We start from the raw sequence: 18,462 nt of genomic DNA, 5'->3' as shown, positions 1-18,462 counted from the left end.
GGGGGGGGGGGGGGGGGGGGGGGGGGGGGGGGGGGGGGGGGGGGGGGGGGGGGAGCAGGGCTGGTCTTTAGTCTTTATTATTATAATACTCCTAGCTTGCATGTCTATCCTCATGATAAATAGTGAGCATTTCTAACAATTATAAACTCAAATAATGACATGCATAATTAGACTATGACAAAATAAACATATAAATCAACAACAATAAACTTGAGCCCCTCTTCATCCATTCCAAACATATTCTTATCATCTTTAATTTGGTAGGAGACACACATATATACATATATAGACATATAGTTGACAAATTGAAGATAACTTTCTTTTTCAGATGAAAGTGAATTTGCGCTCCCGATCTCTTTGCATAAGATCCTTCAAGATGACAAAGTTGGGAGGATTTGGTTGAAGACGAGTTTAGAGTGCGGATGTTGGTCACTACCTCATAATCACCCCCCCCCCTACCCCCCCTCAGGACACACACATATATACATATATATATAGACATATAGTTGACAAATCGATGATAACTTTCTTTTTCAGATGAAAGTGGATTGAAACACAATGGGATAGCTCAAGTAGCAAATGAACTCTCTTTGTGGGGAAGAATTTCGGGAGAATCCGAGTTCGGTTTCCACAAGTGACGATTTCCCCTAGACCAGCCCGTGAATTTACCAACAAAAAAATGGAAGAATTTGGTTGAGGACGAGTTTAGAGTGAGGCTGTTGGTCACTACCTCATATTCACCCCCCCCTACCCCGACAGAAGATGGCCCCTATAATTAATGTATTGTCTAAGTTATGTATTTATTAAGATAATTATACATATGAGGTACGACTAAATTAAAGGTGTTAATGCAACTAGTTAGTTTTAAAAAAAGGTTGGTCCATCTTATCTAATAATTTAATATATTTATAAATAACGAACTTTTTAGCAATTATAAACTCAATTCAATGACACAATGGAACACAAAGTATGTACATAAACCAACAATAATAAACTTTAACAACCTTACTCTTTTTGTTTGGAAAATATCATCACCCTTGATTGGACACACATATTTAAAAGAGTATATATACTGTATTAACTAAGGGTGTGTTTGGTTGGGGGGTTTAGGCATAAGGTATGAGTATCAAAGTGATTGTTAGTGTTTGGTTTATAGGTTTTGTGAATGCTACTATGGGTTTGGAATACCCCATTAATGGCAAAACCCATACCCTTATTAGATAAGGGTTTCATCTCCCTTCATCATTTCTTCCCCAACTATTAATAATCATTCCCATTCCACCCAACTACCAAACATGCTAAATAATTTCACCAAAACCCATTACCTTTACCAAGTATTTGATACCCATTCCGATTCCGATTCCCATGTGCGAACCAAACGCACCCTAAGTTATATGTATTTAAGAGAGTTTCAAAATAGTTGCAATTTTTTCCAATTAGAACCCTATGTATGTATTTAAGAGAGTTATAAATATTGTTGTACGTATTTACGAAAAGTTACACATGACTAGAGTTGATTTTATATGATTTGTAAACTATTACATTTGAATAAGACTTATTTGATACTCGAATAGTGGTACGGTGTAGATTCTTGTTGTAATCCAAAAAAAATAATAGTTATATATTAATAAGATTGAAGCCCATCTTTTCAGAGTCATAAGACTCCCACAGGACTTCTTATACATGGTGTGTTTGTTCCCAATTTTTACGTACTATTACATATATGGATGACTGAGTCAAATTAAAGTAACTTCCTAAACTAGGATATCTCCATTTATATTTTAATGCATTTATAAAATTCTATATATAAAGTTTATTTGGACCTTTTCACCTTACCCACAATAAATGATTGATTATTATTTAAATCATATATAGATCAGATGATAATCATCAATCAAGTCAACCCATATTTTGAGAATTAACTACATGCTTTTTGACACATGCTGCATGCATGCAATATATATGGAATATATTAACAATAGTTGCATACCTAGGAACAAATTAAACGACGATACAAACTAGGTCAATATAATACGGAGTATATGTTTTTTTTTTTGTTTTTTTTTTTATCTTCGTATATATTTTATTTGATCTCAAAATGGTGCCTTACCAGAAATAGATAACTACATGCTAGATGCTATGTATATGGTCAGAAAAGCTGCGGTTTCATGCAAGAGGGGTTGCTTATACATACATACATGATACATACATACATATATATATATGTATATATATATATATATGTATATATATATATATATGTGTGTGTGTGTGTATATATGTAAAATATATATATACATATATATATATATATATATGTATATATATATATATATGTATGTATATATATTTATATATATATATATAGTATTGAATATAATCCAATAAGAACAAGTTTTTAAGAGAAAATTAAGAATCAATATATATCAATTTTGTATTTGAAATAATCAAACCAATCATATCATATTAGATTTTTTTTAAAAACGCAGTGATATTTTGTAATTATCACAAACTTTACAATGCAATTTAAAACATTAAAATTTGCATTTCTCATAATTTTTCAAGAATGCACAGTTAGCTGTTATAAAATACACATTTAGTATTAAAAAATTGTACTTACAAAAATGTGAAAATGCATTACACTTAGGTTTGAAATTTAGAGTTTATAACTGAAATTTTTTGTTTTATTTGGTTTAAGGATTCACTTTTTACTGCTTAGGATTTAACATTTACGATTTAGATTTAACATTTCGCTTTTTTATTGATTTTTTAAACGTTATCCATGAATGCATATTTAGTTGGCACAAAGTGCATATATAGTATAATGTTCTAAGTTGCAAAGTGAAGCTGACAATAATTATGAAAATGCCACCGTATTTTTAAAAAAAATTGATATGATCCGTTTGATTTTTACAAATATAAGATTGAGATTGGTTCTTTATTTTCTCTTGGGGTGTGTTCTCTGGGATTCAATAATTATAAAAATTGATCCAGTATTTTTTTTTTACTAAAACCCTCAACATTGATGAACCTTGATGGACGACTGAAATTAGTCTTCACCTTTTATATGAAGACATATATATATATATATATATATATGTATGTGTGTGTGTGGACAAAAATCAAACTCGTGACTTTCTATTATAAAAATAATGTTCCATCCACTTTTGTTTTGTGAAACCAATGGTCCATTCCCTTGACTATCTTTTTGGCACATTATGGTAATATTTTACACCAACGGCATTGTGATCCATGTCTGCTAATTTAATTATATAATAACAGATTACGTAGGAAGTATTTGGTTGACTTTGGTTCTGTATGCATGCATGTACAAAGATAAATTAAAGATGGTAGCTGCATGATTAATATGTATACATTAATATATAATTAAGTAGAAAGAACGTGAGTAAATGAAGAGGGCTAGTATCTCTTCTGAAAGAGTAACAACTAATAAGTATATATGAACAGATAATATATTGTAACAGAGTCAATAGTATTAAAAAAAAAAAAAGAAGAAAAAGTCTGTGGCTGGTTTAGTAATTAAAGCACAAAATTTGTTCACTATTGTAAATGCGTAGAAACAACTTACTTATTGACCGTAAATATGGTTAGAGTATATATATATATATATATATATATATATATATATATATATATATATATATATATATATATATATATATATGCGTATAAGTAAATTGAGACAAGTTATATTGCTAAAAGTAAGTTCTGTGTACAACAATCGTCAATCGGATCCCCCTCTTACTACACGAGGTCACCCTTTATACTATAAACTTGTAACGGTTACAATAATTATATTAACGGCCTCTTAATAAGTGACGCTATGTCCTCAGTTAATTGAGACGCACTCTTCTATAAGTGCGCTGACCTTTCATAACTCCTCTCTTTGATGAGACAGTGCTCTTAATGTGTGGTCTCTAGTAACCTATTCCATATGCTCTGATCGTTACTGTTTGCTTTGATGGGTTAGAACAAGTGCACTAGGTCAGATCCAGCACCTTGTCAAATTATCATGTCATTAGCCCTCCTACTCCCAAGTTGAGAGCGTAGCAAAGTCAAGGAGTATAATAGTGTAGTATCATCAAATATTATCTCGTCACTTATTTAGTGAATTTTTATGAAAAATGATAAGAATAAATTAGAGGAATTTTTATACCACATTACTCGTTGAGGACTATTAGTTGAGAAAAGCCAGCCTCCTCATACAAGCAGGAACAAACCTCTCCATTACAAATGTAAGAAGTAGATCAAGCCTAGTTAACTACAAATATAGGCCGGCCAAGAACAATATAATCTAAGCAAAAAATTACCCTAAAACCCAAGTGCCTTATACAAACTTTTGGTGAAAATTCAATATTTGGTGTCCACAAAAATCCTATTATATTGAGTTAAACATTTACACTGCGACTACTATGAGTCAATTATGTACAGTTACCTATAATTTACTAACCAAGAACTAATTGAATTGTTTGTGGCATGTACCAACCTAATATAACTTTGTTTATAAGCAAACTTTTTTTTTTTTTTTTTTTTTTTGAAAGAAATAAGCAAACTTTGTTTATAACTTTTGATTTTGGACGGTAGTCTTAGATTAATATAATAATAATACTTTACTTTCTTTTTTTGGGTGTGGGGAGAGTGGAAAGATAGAACTCTTTAATTGGTCTAAGTAAAAGTCTTACAAAGAGCATTAATATATGAAATTTGTCTCATACCAAAGAAAAAAGCTTTTCCCGTAACAAAATGAGGCAAATCATCATTTGAACAAAGTTAGGGTGTTTGGTTCAGATTATATAAGATAATTAGGGTTATATTAGGTTGGTTATCTAATATTTTTATGTTTGGTTGGAGTTATATAATATTCCTTTAGAATCAAATATTGTCTCCACATCAGATTTTTCTTTGTTTTTGAGGGAATGTGATTCCCATAGCTTATTCATCTTAGATAATGTTAGATTCCCTTGCCATTTTACATTTTTTGCCCTTAACATCAAGGTGAAAGCTTGATTTTGAACTTTATTTTATTTATTTTATTTTTATAAAAGAGGACTATATAAGGAAAAACATAAATTTGAAAAAGAAAGAACATTATATTGTAGCAGTTCGACACATTTTCATGTTTGCAAGGTGATTTGTAATATGAGGGTATTAAGGTAAAATAACCATAATAAGATTAACAACAAATCATCAACTAAACATGTTTATATTACATAGCCTAGTTTTTATCAAATACAGAAATTTAACATTCCCAGTAATTTAACCTTCTCAACAATCTAACATTAATTCCTTAAGGTAATTTAACATTATATGAACCAAACTCTCCTTAAAGTAATATGGAAAGTCTATGCATAAATTCAAATAGTCAAAAAGTCAACAACAAATTTAAGTTTTCATTTAACATGTGAGATTCATGAATTATATAGTCTTTCAACAATCAAATTTTAATCACAATCCTTACAAGATGACCATAAATGGTTAAATTTTGAAAATTGAAGGATCATGAGTGAGAAACTTAAACCACGGATGGTAACAATTTGAAAGTTGAACGACCACTGGTGGTAATTTGAAAGTTTAGGACTAAACGTGGCTAAACCACTATACTCGAATTATCCATATGACATTAACTTTATATTTTAATTAAAAACTAAGTTGATAATTATAGAAATATTTCTTTCCAAAAATAACTTACGAAAACTCCATAAAATGATTTGTATTATTTTCTTAACTATTCATATTTTTTAAAAAAATATTTACAAATACTCTTTTTAGATATATATTTATAGAGTTAATTCCACCCGAGATTCTTTGTTTTTTGTGACAATTTTAAATTTAGTCATAAACTATCGTTTTTGCCATTTAACATCCCACGCTATTATTTTTTGGACACTTTTAGTCATTCTCATAACTTTTTATATTTTTAGTAAGAGCATTTTTGTCTTTTCATAGTTTTCTTTTGTTATTTTCCGGTTTTAACCATTGGTTTAGGACTTTAGGCAACCTCTTATTTTTAGTAACCCTATTTTTAAACCGGTTTTTAGTAAAGTCCTAAACCAATTAAACCTGTTGAAACCCGAAAAATAACAAAAGAAACATATAAAGAGACAAAAATGTCCTTACTAGACATAGAAAAGTCATAAGAATGATTTAAATGTCCAAAAAATAATAATTTGAGATGTTAAACTACAAAAACATAGTCTAAAACTAAATTTAAAATTATCACCATAGACAAGAGACCTCTAGTGAAATTAACTAACTCTATATTTATGTGTTTTCCTCACATTTGGTATCCGCTTATTTTCTTGATTTCTATTTCCATGCTAATTAATTAGGTTTTGACAATGACCTCAAGTTGAATTGAAATCATTTTTCACGTTTTACAGTTACAATGTCCTGCTGTTAATCTTCAAACGCATTCTCATTGACTATCAACTTCCGTGTCGTATTAATTTTTACAAACATATATGCATTATTGCATTACATTATGATTTCACGTTTTACAGTTACAATTTCCTGCTGTCAATCGTCAACGCATTCTCATTGACGATCAACTTTCGTGTGGTATTAATTTTTACGAGTTAATATCACATGAAATCTTCTGAGTATAGTAATTTTGTCATTTTCAGTTTTAAATTTTCAAATTGATTACCTGTAGTCATTTGACTTTTAAAAATAGTAAAAATAGTAATTTTTACTATTTTTACACAAGGTTCTTCAACTATCAAATTTTAACCATCCATGGTCCTTCTAGGAGGACAACACCTGGTTAAATTTTGAAAGTTGAAGGACTATGCACGGTTAACTTGGACCACAAATAGTAACAATTTGAATTAATGTCGAAGGACCACAAATGGTCAATTTTAAAGTTTAGAACTAACCGTGGCAAAACCACCCTGCTCGGAGGACCCCATATGACATTAGCTCTAATTTTTATTTAACATATATGCATTATTGCATTACACTATTGTACTTTTTCTGAGCCGTGAAGGAAATGTGCAGGTATTGTCTAAAAGTGTGCACTAGGTAAATCTCCTAATCTCGCATTATAACATATAGTTGACTAGTTCAAACTAAGAAACCAATAGACTGCTCATATTAAGAGCCGAACTTGTAACTTTGTGGTTACCCAGTAAAGTACATTGTATTATTGTCCTTTACTAATTATATGTGTGTGCATATTGTCACGTCTCGAATTAAGTAGGGACTGAACTCGACTAACCAGACCGACGCCCAACAATTCCCTCCCATGCTACAATCTTTGATCACAAAGCCCAACTTGATTTTGATTCCCATATGCGAACTAAATATACCCTTAGAATATAATACTTAGGGTGTGTTTGGTAGCCCGGAAAATGATTTCTGGAAATCATTTTTCGGGCTTTTGGTGTTTGACAGTGTCTGGAAAATGCAGTCAACGGAAAATAATTTCCATTGACCAAGGAAAATGAGGCCATTTTTCCGGAAAATGACTTCCGGATTTTTTTTCGGGAAGTCATTTTTCGGATTTGGCTTCAACAATTTTTTTGGCCAAAATAGCCACATATGTTACTTTTTAAAAGAAATATTATTATTTTATATATTATTATTATTATATTATATTTAAAAAAAAATAATTTAAAATGTAAAATTATATAATTTAATTCATTTTCCAGAAAATGAACCAAATACAAAAAGACAATTTTCCAGAATGCAACCAAACACCGGAAATGAAACTGTTTTCTGGAAAATGACTCATTTTCCAGAAAACATTTTCCAGAAGTCATTTTCCTGCTTTCCAAACACACCCTTAATTAGGTATGGGTTATGTTGACCTCAAATCTAGGGGACAACCTAGAAACTACCTAGGAGTCCCTTTCATTAACTTTCATCTCATCCATGGATAAGAATTCAAAGTTATATGAACCAAATTTAGATGTGGGTTTTGATTAATGTCACAAAATAAAATTTAATGTTTAAATAAAATTGAATGAACTATATTTGTATGTTGGGTTCTTCATCCTGTGTAGTATTCTATCATATCTTTTCTATAATTTGTGGGAAGAATACTACTTGGACTCTCAAGTTTACTCCCTATAAAAAATACTCCATACTAGTTCGACTTCCAAGTTCACTCCCTATAAAAAATACTAGTTGGACTTCCAAGTTCTACTCTTTAGTTTTATTTTCTCACACAAAAGTTGTACTAGTTAGACTTCCAAGTTCACTCCCTATAAAAAATACTAGTTGGACTTCCAAGTTCTACTCTCTAGTTTTATTCTCTCACACAAAAGTTTGATGTATGTTGACACTTTCTTGTGAATTCTGACTCATAATAAAGATAACATATTATATCTTGACATGTCAAGAAGTAAAAATAATGAAATAGAGAATGAGAGTCTATATAGTACGGAGTAAAACTCAATTACTGGAGTTTTAAAAATATTTTTATTTAAGATACAAGATTAAAAAATATTCACATACATAGTATTCACATCATATGACATGGTGTCATAATCATTACTAACTCAACCAGTAATTCCTACAAAACTATGCTTGTAAACACATTCCATTATAAAACACAAAATACATCAATATAACCTCAAAAGGGGTGGTTAAGTATGTGAAACACAAATCTTGTACATAAAACCACGAGTTTAATTATTGTAGTTTACTTCTCTATTACATAGGAGTAAAATATACCTAATGCACGCACACTTTCAGATAATGACTTTGAGTTTTCCACATCACCCGTAAAAATAAAAAAAAAAAAGGTGAAGACATGATGCCCTAAGCCATTATAACATTTCCTGTATTTAATTATATTATTTGCTTCTTACAAAGTGGATGTAACATTAAAAGAACAAGGTATACAAGAGACAAAAAGATGAAACAAGAGAAAACAAGATTATGGTTTTTGAGCAGAAAACATGATGAAGGATTCTTGGACTTTCTTGGAAAAATTGACAAGGCCACAAGATTTGCACAAGTCTTCAATCTCCTCCTCAGTAAGGTAGCTGTAGCCTTGCAAAGCCCTCTGCTTCCAAATTCAACTTGAATTATACACCAAAGTGATTCTTGAACATGATACACATCAGATATTGCAAAACAACAGATTCTACAACGGGTCCGACAAAACTAAAAGGCCATGTGAGTCGAGAGAGGACATCGTGCATATAGTACACTCAAAAAACAAAGTGCAACCGACCCTAACTGTCAAATGACCATTGCCTAACAGCAATTAAGGTTTCTTCAAGTATCCAACTAGCGATTACATATGGTTATGACACTGCATGATATGAGTTACTCTTTGCTGGAAGGAATGCTAGTTCATTATAATTTATAATAACCATCGAGTTTTCTTTGTCGTTGCTATTTCTAGATGCACAAAACTTAGCATTAGACAAATAAGATGAAAGATGAGTGACTCACCTCTCTTAATGGCCTTAGTATTGCAGGAGTAGATTGACGGAATCGAAGAAAAGTAGTTCCCACAAACACACCCCCACTACGCAAGATACGGTTGATTTCAGCAATCTGGCGCAAGTTCAGATGAAATAAAAACATCAAATTTCGTGAGGTCTTTTAACAAAGTTAGATGTAACCGATTCCTCATTTAAAAATCCTATTTGAACTTTGTCGAAAAGCAAAAACACCCATCTAAGCAAGTAGCCAAGCAGGAAGAAGTTTCAAGATAGGAAAATGACATGTTTCTGTAAGTATCGAGCATTAGGGTGATTCAGTTCTGGGCGAAATTAAGATACTGATAAATTCAAATCCAAGTTCCAAATGGGCGAGAGAGATCAGATCCTTAGTATCAACAGATATAAAGACTCTCTTCAGGGAATGCATAGAAGCCATAAAAAATTCAAGAACTTACTGCATTTGATGGTGATGGCCAACAATGCAACGCTGCACCAGCATGAACAGCATCAACTGATCCAGATGAGAAAGGTAATCGGGAAACATCTGCCCTCACAAGTGCAAGATTCCTGCAGGTTTGGGCGAAGGAGAATTTCAGAAAATGCGACTTTTGTCTCGTATAAACTTGTTGTAGCTGGAGTTACGTACGAGTTTAGAATACTTTCATCGTTCTTGATGAAGTCGTAACACTGGCGCAGCATATTTTCAGAAAAATCCAGTGCAATGACTCTTGAATAGTCGCCTGACTTTGCAAATTTCCGGGAGAACAATCCACTGCCACAGCTTACATCTACAAGAATACCACCTTGAACTGCTTTAAAGTATTCCTGAGCCATTTGAAACTGCAGAGAACCCACGTGAATCATTTTAGAAAATAATTGCATTTGTAGACATGACTTGGTTAAACCTGTGAAGGATTTACCAAGACTGGAAGTACAATCAAAGAACTTTTACCTCTTCATCGGGACCTGGAAAACCGCTCCGGTTAAAATTTTGACGCCAGCCTCTCTCATACAAGAAGGAAACAAGCGGACTCCTATAGAAGGCAAGGCCACCAATCACTGGATATAATATCTTTTCAAAAACCAAGAGTCTTAACAAAATTTCAGTTCTTTCAATTTTTTCGGTCAGTTATACTGGGAAGTGGGGATTTAAAATTTGTACTCGTATTATTTTAGTTTAAATTCAGTGGTAGAGTGAAAGAACTTTGTACTTAGAACTGTCATTCATTTAATCAAAACATAATATGATAACAGAGAACATTTTTGTACCTGAATAGCTCAGTTCTAGCGGGTTTAAATTCATTGTACTCCTTTGTTCCAGCAGTAACAGTAAGATCGACATAGATATTTTTACTCGAATATGTCTTGTTACACTTCTTGCATTTGAATCCAGATCTATAGATTGCTGGTCTGTAGGAGTTAAGGGTTCGAAGTCAAACAACCACTCATGCATATGCGCAAACATCATTTTAATGCATTTCATGTCTGAACTTACAAATTAAAACCCGAAGGACCTTTTCTTATTAGCGGTTCATAACAAACTGGGCATGCAAACAATTCAACATCTGTACTTGTTTGAGCTTGAGTACTTAACTCCTGAATGAGCAATAATGAAGCAGTTGCATATGATCAAGACCGCAACCAAGGTTTCAGTATACCACATAATTTGAGCTTAAATTAATAAGCAATGGGGCGAGCATAATCATGAAACAAAACATCAAACTCTGAAGAGTTGAAAAATCAGAAAAAGAAAAAATTTACACTATTCAATTCACCTTAGGATCAAGAAGAACTATCCACAGCAAAACTCCAGAAGATCAAATAATGGGAAAATTACATTTTTGGTCCTTCAGTTATACACATAATATAGACTTAGTCCTATACGTGTGACCATCTTTAACTCCTAAATTATGCGCAAAGTGGCGATTTTAGTCCCTGAAGGACCAAATCAGCCACTTTGTTAGGTAATATATTGGTGGCTGAAATAGTCCTGGAAGACTAAAATCGTCACTTCACACCCTAACTTAGGGTTAAAGATGGTTACGCATATATCTCAAGTCTCAAGTATTAAGTCTATACCACGGGTATAACTGAAGCACAAAAAATGTAATTTTCCCTCAAATAATTGAGTTTTGAAGGCATAAAGATCAGAACTTTGTTCATTCCAGCCTACCAAAAACTTCAAAGCAAAGCTCAGCACTCAACACTGATGCATAGTTTAATGGAGAACTTCAGCTTATCATAATACAGTTAGGCAGAAAATCAATCAATTGATGCTCAATTACAGTTGGGCAATGAACAGTAACAAAAATACACCACAAAGATTAACCAAACAGTTTGGTCCATGATCAAATGAAAATTCCATTCTCACAAAACAATCAGCCCCTAAATTCAAGATTTTTCTTTACCAATTACCTGAAATTCTAAATTTGTCTTCATATTTTTAAAGAAAAAAAGTATGGGTAATATTAATCTCCACTCCCATGTTAACAAAAACCATAAAAAGACTGAACTTCATCCATTTCCCTATCCACAAAGAAAGAAAATTACCGGTTCAACAGCAAGACTGGAGCTTGCTCTGATTCTACTAGAAAGCACGACAGAGTGAGGACGATACTGGGATTTCCAAGAAACAGAAGGGCAATTCGGGAATAAAGAACTTCGATGGCTTATGCGAATGGAAGGCGAAGCAGCAGGAGCAGCAATAGCCATGGCAATATATGACTATGTCCTATGATGGGTTTCTTTCTCTTCTCTTTTGTTCTTACTTGTTTCTCTGTGAGAGTATATATACGCAATCAGACCTATATATATCGGAGATTTCACCAGCGACAGAAGGAGAGGAGGAAAACTTTGGTGATTTTGTTTCATTTTTGTTTAAAATTTTTTGTTTCGTTTTTTATTTTGTGTGGAGGAAAAGGAAGTTCTGGAATAGAGTTTCTTCTGAGGAAAGTTGATTCCTTTTTCATACGTTTCTGTGTTTCTGAGGATGTGCAGTTGCCACATACTTCACTACCTAATTTTTCAGGCCAGAAATCTTAAATTTTAAAATAGATTTTTTTGTTAAACCCATATTTTTTTGATCAATCAATTTGAACTGCAAACAAATTTATATATAAACTCTCATGGAGTAAAAATGGAAGAAAAAGAAAATAATAAGAACAGTAGATCACTTCCTTTTCTTTCTTTCTTTCTTTTTTTTTTTTTTTTTTTGAATGAATTCGAACATGTATGAGTGGGGTTTACCTCGTTAATAAGCCCATAATGGCAGCTCAAGTGGTAAGAGAGTTACACCTGCAGCCGAGAGGTCGTGGGTTCGAACCTCAAGCCCTTGAGTTTGTGCCGGTCAGCTATGGGTAACCTAGGCTGATTTACCTCCTTGTGGCTCTTTGCCGGCTAGGGTCACAGGGCGAGGGCCACATACTCACATAGTGAGGAGTGGGGTTTACCTCGTTAATAAATGAAGTAAAAATTGATAGTATGTGTAGTATTATTTTATTAGAATAAGAGTCCGTTAACGAATTGCACACAATAATGCAATTAGGTTATTGAAATTTAAAAGATTATAATTGATTCCTAAACTAAGACATTACATCCAATTTGTATAATTTACAAATTTTTAACCAATCATTCAATAACATAATTGTATTATCCTGTGCAGTTTTTGATTACCTATTTCACCCTTATTCTTATTTTATTTGAAAAAGGCACAATTTTCCTCCCTAGACACTTCTACCTAGCACCTACCCCATCTGTTATGCTTCCTTAGTTTGACCAAAACATTTTTTTAATTCCCTTTGTCTTCTTTCATGTAATCTGTAACAAACATGTGGGCTCTGCCCAATTCCCATCATCACTAAAAGACAACAAAATTGCAAGATTTCAGCGTAATATTCAGTATCAATGTAAACATGCTTTGCTTTCACTCCTGCCTGCCTGAAACCAACCTTGTCTCTTTCAGGTTCCCAATCTTCTCTAAACAATAGCATGAGCAGCCATATTGGAACATCATTTGCAGACACAAACTTTCTGCTGTCAGTATCTTCTTGTTTTTACAAGCTGCTGATGCATTTGTGTTTTGTTTTCTTTACACTAAAACAGCTGGATGCAAGAAGACAAGAATGAACAATAAATAATTCAGACATGTGTTATTGGATCCAACAAGATAATCTATAAAAAGATCTCATGATTATATAGAAGAAATATTTTAGTCATTCTAAGTAAGCTAACAAGTAGTACTTCATTGACCCAATGCCAGATCTTTCATACACTAACAACCCAATTTTGATCTGTTTATGTGAGAATCAAAAGATATATAAATTTCAGCTCTTCTACACCTCAAGAACTAATAAATCTGTTTCTCAGTTTCTGATATGCCTGGTGATAAAATGAGGGTGCTGATGTTTACCAGGATTCTTACAGTGGTACTACTTTTCTCAAATTTATTCAGAATAAATGTAATGTGTGCATTGGGTCAGTGTCTTCTAGACCAGAAGACTTCGCTTCTCCAGATACGAAGTAATCTTACTTTCGATCCTTTGGCCTCAACAAAATTGGTGCAGTGGGACGAAAGAGATGACTGCTGCAAGTGGCCTGGTGTGGGGTGCAATGGTGCAGGATATGTTACGAGCCTGGACCTCAGCAACGAGCCAATCACCGGGGGATTCAATGTGTCTCTCTTGCTGAAACTAAGATTGGTTTCGGTTATTAGGCTTGATGGGATCAATTTGTCTGTTCCATTTCCAGACTTCTTCTCAGATTTCACCAATCTGACTGTTTTGAGCCTCGCGAGTTGCAACTTCAGTGGAACGGTTGATCGGAAAGTATTCCAGGTACGAACGCTGCAAACCGTTGACTTAAGTTTCAATGAAATGGTTGGGGGGTCTTTGCCAGACTTCCCAGAAAATGGATCTCTTCAGAGTTTGTCACTTTATAGTACAAAGTTTTCTGGGAATTTACCTGAGTCCATTGGAAACCTCAGAATGTTGTCTCATATTGACCTTTCAGATTGCAGTTTTAGTGGATCAATCCCTGCTTCTTTTGGAAAGCTTACCAATCTTGTTCATGTGAGTTTGGCTAGGAATCAGTTTAGTGGTTCAATTCCATCTTTTAACCTGTCCAAAAACCTCACTGTTTTAGACCTTTCTAGTAACAAATTTACAGGTGAAATCCCATCATTTAAGCTGTCCAAGAACCTCACTGTTTTAGACCTTTCTAGTAACAAATTTTCAGGTGAAATCCCTTCCTCTCACTGGGATGGCCTTGACAATCTTGAAGCTCTATACTTGAATAACAATTCATTTTCCGGGCCAATCCCAGCTTCACTGTTTTCCCTGCCATCACTTCAGACCTTATATCTTTTCATGAACAAATTTTCTGGCCGAATAATCGATTTGCAGAAGAATGTGAGTTCTCCACTGACAGATCTTGATTTGGGCAGCAACAACTTGGAAGGGCCGATACCCTCGTTCTTGTTTCAACTTCGGGATCTTTCATCGCTCTCGCTTTCTTGGAACAAATTCAGTGGTACTGTGCAGCTAACCAAATTTAAGAACCTTGAGAGTACTTACAATCTTGACTTGTCCTATAACAACTTGGCAATTGAGACAAACATAAGTGAAGCAGAACTTCCCTTCTTCCCTCAGTTCCAATTCTTATCATTAGCCTCTTGCAATCTGCAGCAAATTCCTGATTTTCTGAAAAATCAATCTAGACTGGCAATGCTAGACCTGTCCAGCAACGCTATAAGCGGGGAAATTCCTAGCTGGATATGGGGAATCAATGATGGGTTTGTCCGATATCTCAACCTTTCTCACAATCATCTTACACACATCCAAGAGCCAATGGAATACGGTCGCCATGATTACCTTGATCTGAATTCCAATCTGCTAAGCGGAAAGGTTCCACCGTTGCCACGAGCAGCAGTGCATTTGGACCTCTCAAACAACAACTTCTCCTCCACAATGCCTCCTGACATTGGTGATCAGCTCCCAAATATTCGCTTCTTTTCCATTGCCAACAATAGAGTGAGCGGAAGAATCCCGCCTTCATGGTGCCATGTAGCCCTTCTCGAAGTGCTCGACTTGTCTTACAACTCTCTGCAAGGCACAATCCCATCATGCCTGGCTCAGAATAACACCAACCTTGGCGTAATCAATCTTAAAGGGAACCATTTAAGTGGCGAGATACCACAAGTGTTTCTGCAAAGCTGTTCTTTGGAGACATTGGATCTCAGCCAGAATTTCTTCGAAGGGCGGCTTCCTCCATCCTTGGTGAACTGCACAAAGCTTAAGGTCTTAAATCTTGGAAACAATACAATAAGTGATACCTTTCCTTGTTGGCTCGATAAATTGTCGAATCTGCACATACTTGTACTAAGTTCCAATCAATTTCACGGGAGCATTTCTTGCCCTGGACTTGGTGTAAACAGCAGCTGGCCAAGCTTAAGGGTCATTGACTTAGCCTCCAATAATTTCAGTGGAACCCTACCAGCCAATTTGTTCTTGGGACTAAAAGCAATTATGGTTGACAGGGATAAAGCAGCAGAGTTAGAGATTAACTACTTGCACTTCACTTCAGCAGCCTGGAAGGTTTACTATCAAGACTCAGTCTCACTTTCTCTGAAAGGAAATGGAAACTACAATATACAGAAAATTCTTACTCTCTTCACTTCTATCGATTTTTCGAATAACCAATTCCAAGGGAGCATACCAGAGACCGTTGGAGAGCTTAAACTGCTTCGTCTCCTTAACATCTCTCAAAATGCCCTGACAGGCAATATTCCTCGATCTCTTGAACACTTGAAAGATTTGGAAGCACTGGACCTGTCACTCAATAGCCTCACGGGGAATATCCCGGACCAGCTTGTGAGCCTAACCTTCTTGTCCTTCTTGAACTTATCTCACAACCGTCTCGTTGGAAGGATTCCACAAGGCAACCAGTTTAAAACCTTCGGGGAAAGCTCGTTCGTGGAAAACAAGGGGCTATGTGGATTCCCACTTCATGTGTCTTGTAGTGGCAATAAAGAACCAGCATCTCCAGTACTGCCAGAACTAGAGGAGGAAGAATCATCTGACAATGCTGAGATCTACACTGGCATTGGCTTAGGATTTGTTGGGGGTCTAGGAGGAATCTTTGTGCCACTTTTGCTGTCCAGAAAATGGAGATCATATTATAACAAGAAGATTGATGGAATTCTTTCAAAGATACTCTTTCAGAGAGATTGTGGGGGAACAAGATTTAGAAGCAAAAGCATCTAATGTATATATGACACTTGTGATTGAGGGAGAGATCGCACAATCAGTCCCTATACTTTGTTACTCATTTCATCCCTTTATGTCTGTCATTTCTAGCAAACATAAATGCTTACATTATTAGACAAAAAGAGTCACCTCACAAAAGGGCAGAGCTGAAAGCCCACCCCTCCACCATAAATGCAGTGTTTAATGCTTTTATATATATATATATATATATATATATATATATATGTTCTTCTCATCCATCTGGTAACTTTGTTTATCTTCTCCTCTTCTCCGATTTTCATAACCCTAAGGGCTGACAGAGCATGTGGGACTGGCCACTTCGAGCATAATCCCCACATTATCCTTGCCGAATTTTGAACCTTGACTCTTTTTTCAAATATTGCCTAATAAATCACTGAGCTAAAGCCGTGCAGATATAATTTTGTTTATCTAACTAAATTTTTTCTTGCCCCAAAAGGTTGAGTCCATCTATCCACTTTAAACATAACCTCTACACAGCCTCTGTTGAGTTTCAAATCTTAGTCTCTTGTTCTAAATATTGCATACTAAACTAATGAGCTAGTGTGGATTGTGTTGTTTGTAGGCTTCTATGTTGGGGTTTGTTTTATATATATATATAAAATAATTTTGTGCTTGGATATGCAAATTTTATGAATTTATCACTGTGTGGGTTTTTAGTTACTTTTTTTTTTTTTTTTTCATACAACTTATAAATATTTAGGTCATTTTTAACCAACAAGATCACCACAGAAGTTGAACTTCAAACTATTCATGAGAGCATCACAAATGTGACAACCAAGGATAAGGGAAGCTTTGAATTACTTTGCTAACAACTGCAACTGCAAGGTACATGATTTGAATTTTACCAATAGTGTACAAGTATTAGGGGGGCAATAGTGAGCCTTGAGGGGTCATTAAGTTCAAAATAAGAGAATAATTGTTACCTGCCATCCAATCTGATCTGACCACTGTTGGCATCCATATTAATTAATATGATTAATTGAGAAAGCGATTAAACATTATTATTATTATGAAATCATATATAGACCTTAATAGGAATAATTTTACTGGTGAAATTCCTTTCTCTCACTGGGAGTCTGGGATGGCCTCCACGAGCTGATGCACTGCCGTTCTGAGCACTATGTCTTCTATTTAGCAACATTCATTAGCATGCTTATGGATGAATTTTGGCTACAACAAGAGTTGGGTCAATATTGCATAATTCAATTTCTCTCTATAAAAATTATGTATCTAAATCATATTTGAAAAATAAGTAAATATATAACATGAGTCTCGTGGTATGATTTTGTTCCATTTTGTGTTATGAAATTTTGTACTTTAAAGGTATAAATTCTGTGCCTCCTCGTTTTAATTAGAAGAATAATGCTAGGTGGACCTGGTCCATTATATAAATTTCCACTAGGCAACAACATAACAAATAATAAAGAATATATATCAGATATGTATGTATATGCATTATCAATGTGGATCCGGCCAACTCCGGGCACTGTGAGCACGCCGCACTTTTTTAAATGAAATGTGAAATCGCACTTGTTCATAAGAAACTAACCAACTAACATACATTATAAAAATAACATTCTACATGTGATGCTAATTAAAGTAATAAGCAATATTACATTATTGAACCCATTCTAGATCTATCATACACAACGACCCATGGTTTCTGATATAAATTTCAGCTCTTCTACAGTTCAAGAACAAGGAAATCTGGTGATAAAATGAGGATTCTGATGTTTACCTGGATTGAGTTCAGATTAAGT

General features: G+C 34.1%; 2 protein-coding genes across 3 annotated transcripts; one reads left to right on the top strand and one right to left on the bottom strand.

Annotated features, from left to right (window-relative positions):
- Nucleotides 1-8,631: 8,631 nt before the first annotated feature.
- LOC116000829 (uncharacterized methyltransferase At2g41040, chloroplastic) lies at nt 8,632-12,342 on the bottom strand. Of its 2 annotated transcripts, none has more exons than XM_031240671.1 (8): nt 11,970-12,342; nt 10,915-11,015; nt 10,689-10,829; nt 10,372-10,453; nt 10,066-10,259; nt 9,875-9,986; nt 9,427-9,531; nt 8,632-9,047 (listed from the first exon to the last, which is right to left on the bottom strand). In XM_031240671.1, the coding sequence occupies exons 1-8, from the start codon at nt 12,129-12,131 to the stop codon at nt 9,000-9,002; spliced, it is 945 nt and encodes a 314-aa protein (XP_031096531.1). In that variant the 5' UTR covers nt 12,132-12,342; the 3' UTR covers nt 8,632-8,999. The 2 variants fall into 2 exon arrangements, with proteins under 2 accessions (XP_031096531.1, XP_031096530.1); XM_031240670.1 differs by having other exon boundaries at nt 8,635-9,031; nt 11,970-12,339.
- A 1,450-nt stretch (nt 12,343-13,792) lies between these two features.
- Nucleotides 13,793-16,678, top strand: LOC116002303 (receptor-like protein 50). Its single transcript, XM_031242407.1, has one exon. It carries the CDS (start codon nt 13,793-13,795, stop codon nt 16,676-16,678), a length of 2,886 nt encoding a protein of 961 aa, XP_031098267.1.
- Nucleotides 16,679-18,462: the final 1,784 nt, after the last annotated feature.

This window comes from Ipomoea triloba, chromosome 13, assembly GCF_003576645.1.
Source record: "Ipomoea triloba cultivar NCNSP0323 chromosome 13, ASM357664v1".
Taxonomy (NCBI): Eukaryota; Viridiplantae; Streptophyta; class Magnoliopsida; order Solanales; family Convolvulaceae; genus Ipomoea; species Ipomoea triloba.
Note: the sequence above shows the minus strand (reverse complement) of the source record. Positions and strands in the feature narration are given on the sequence as shown.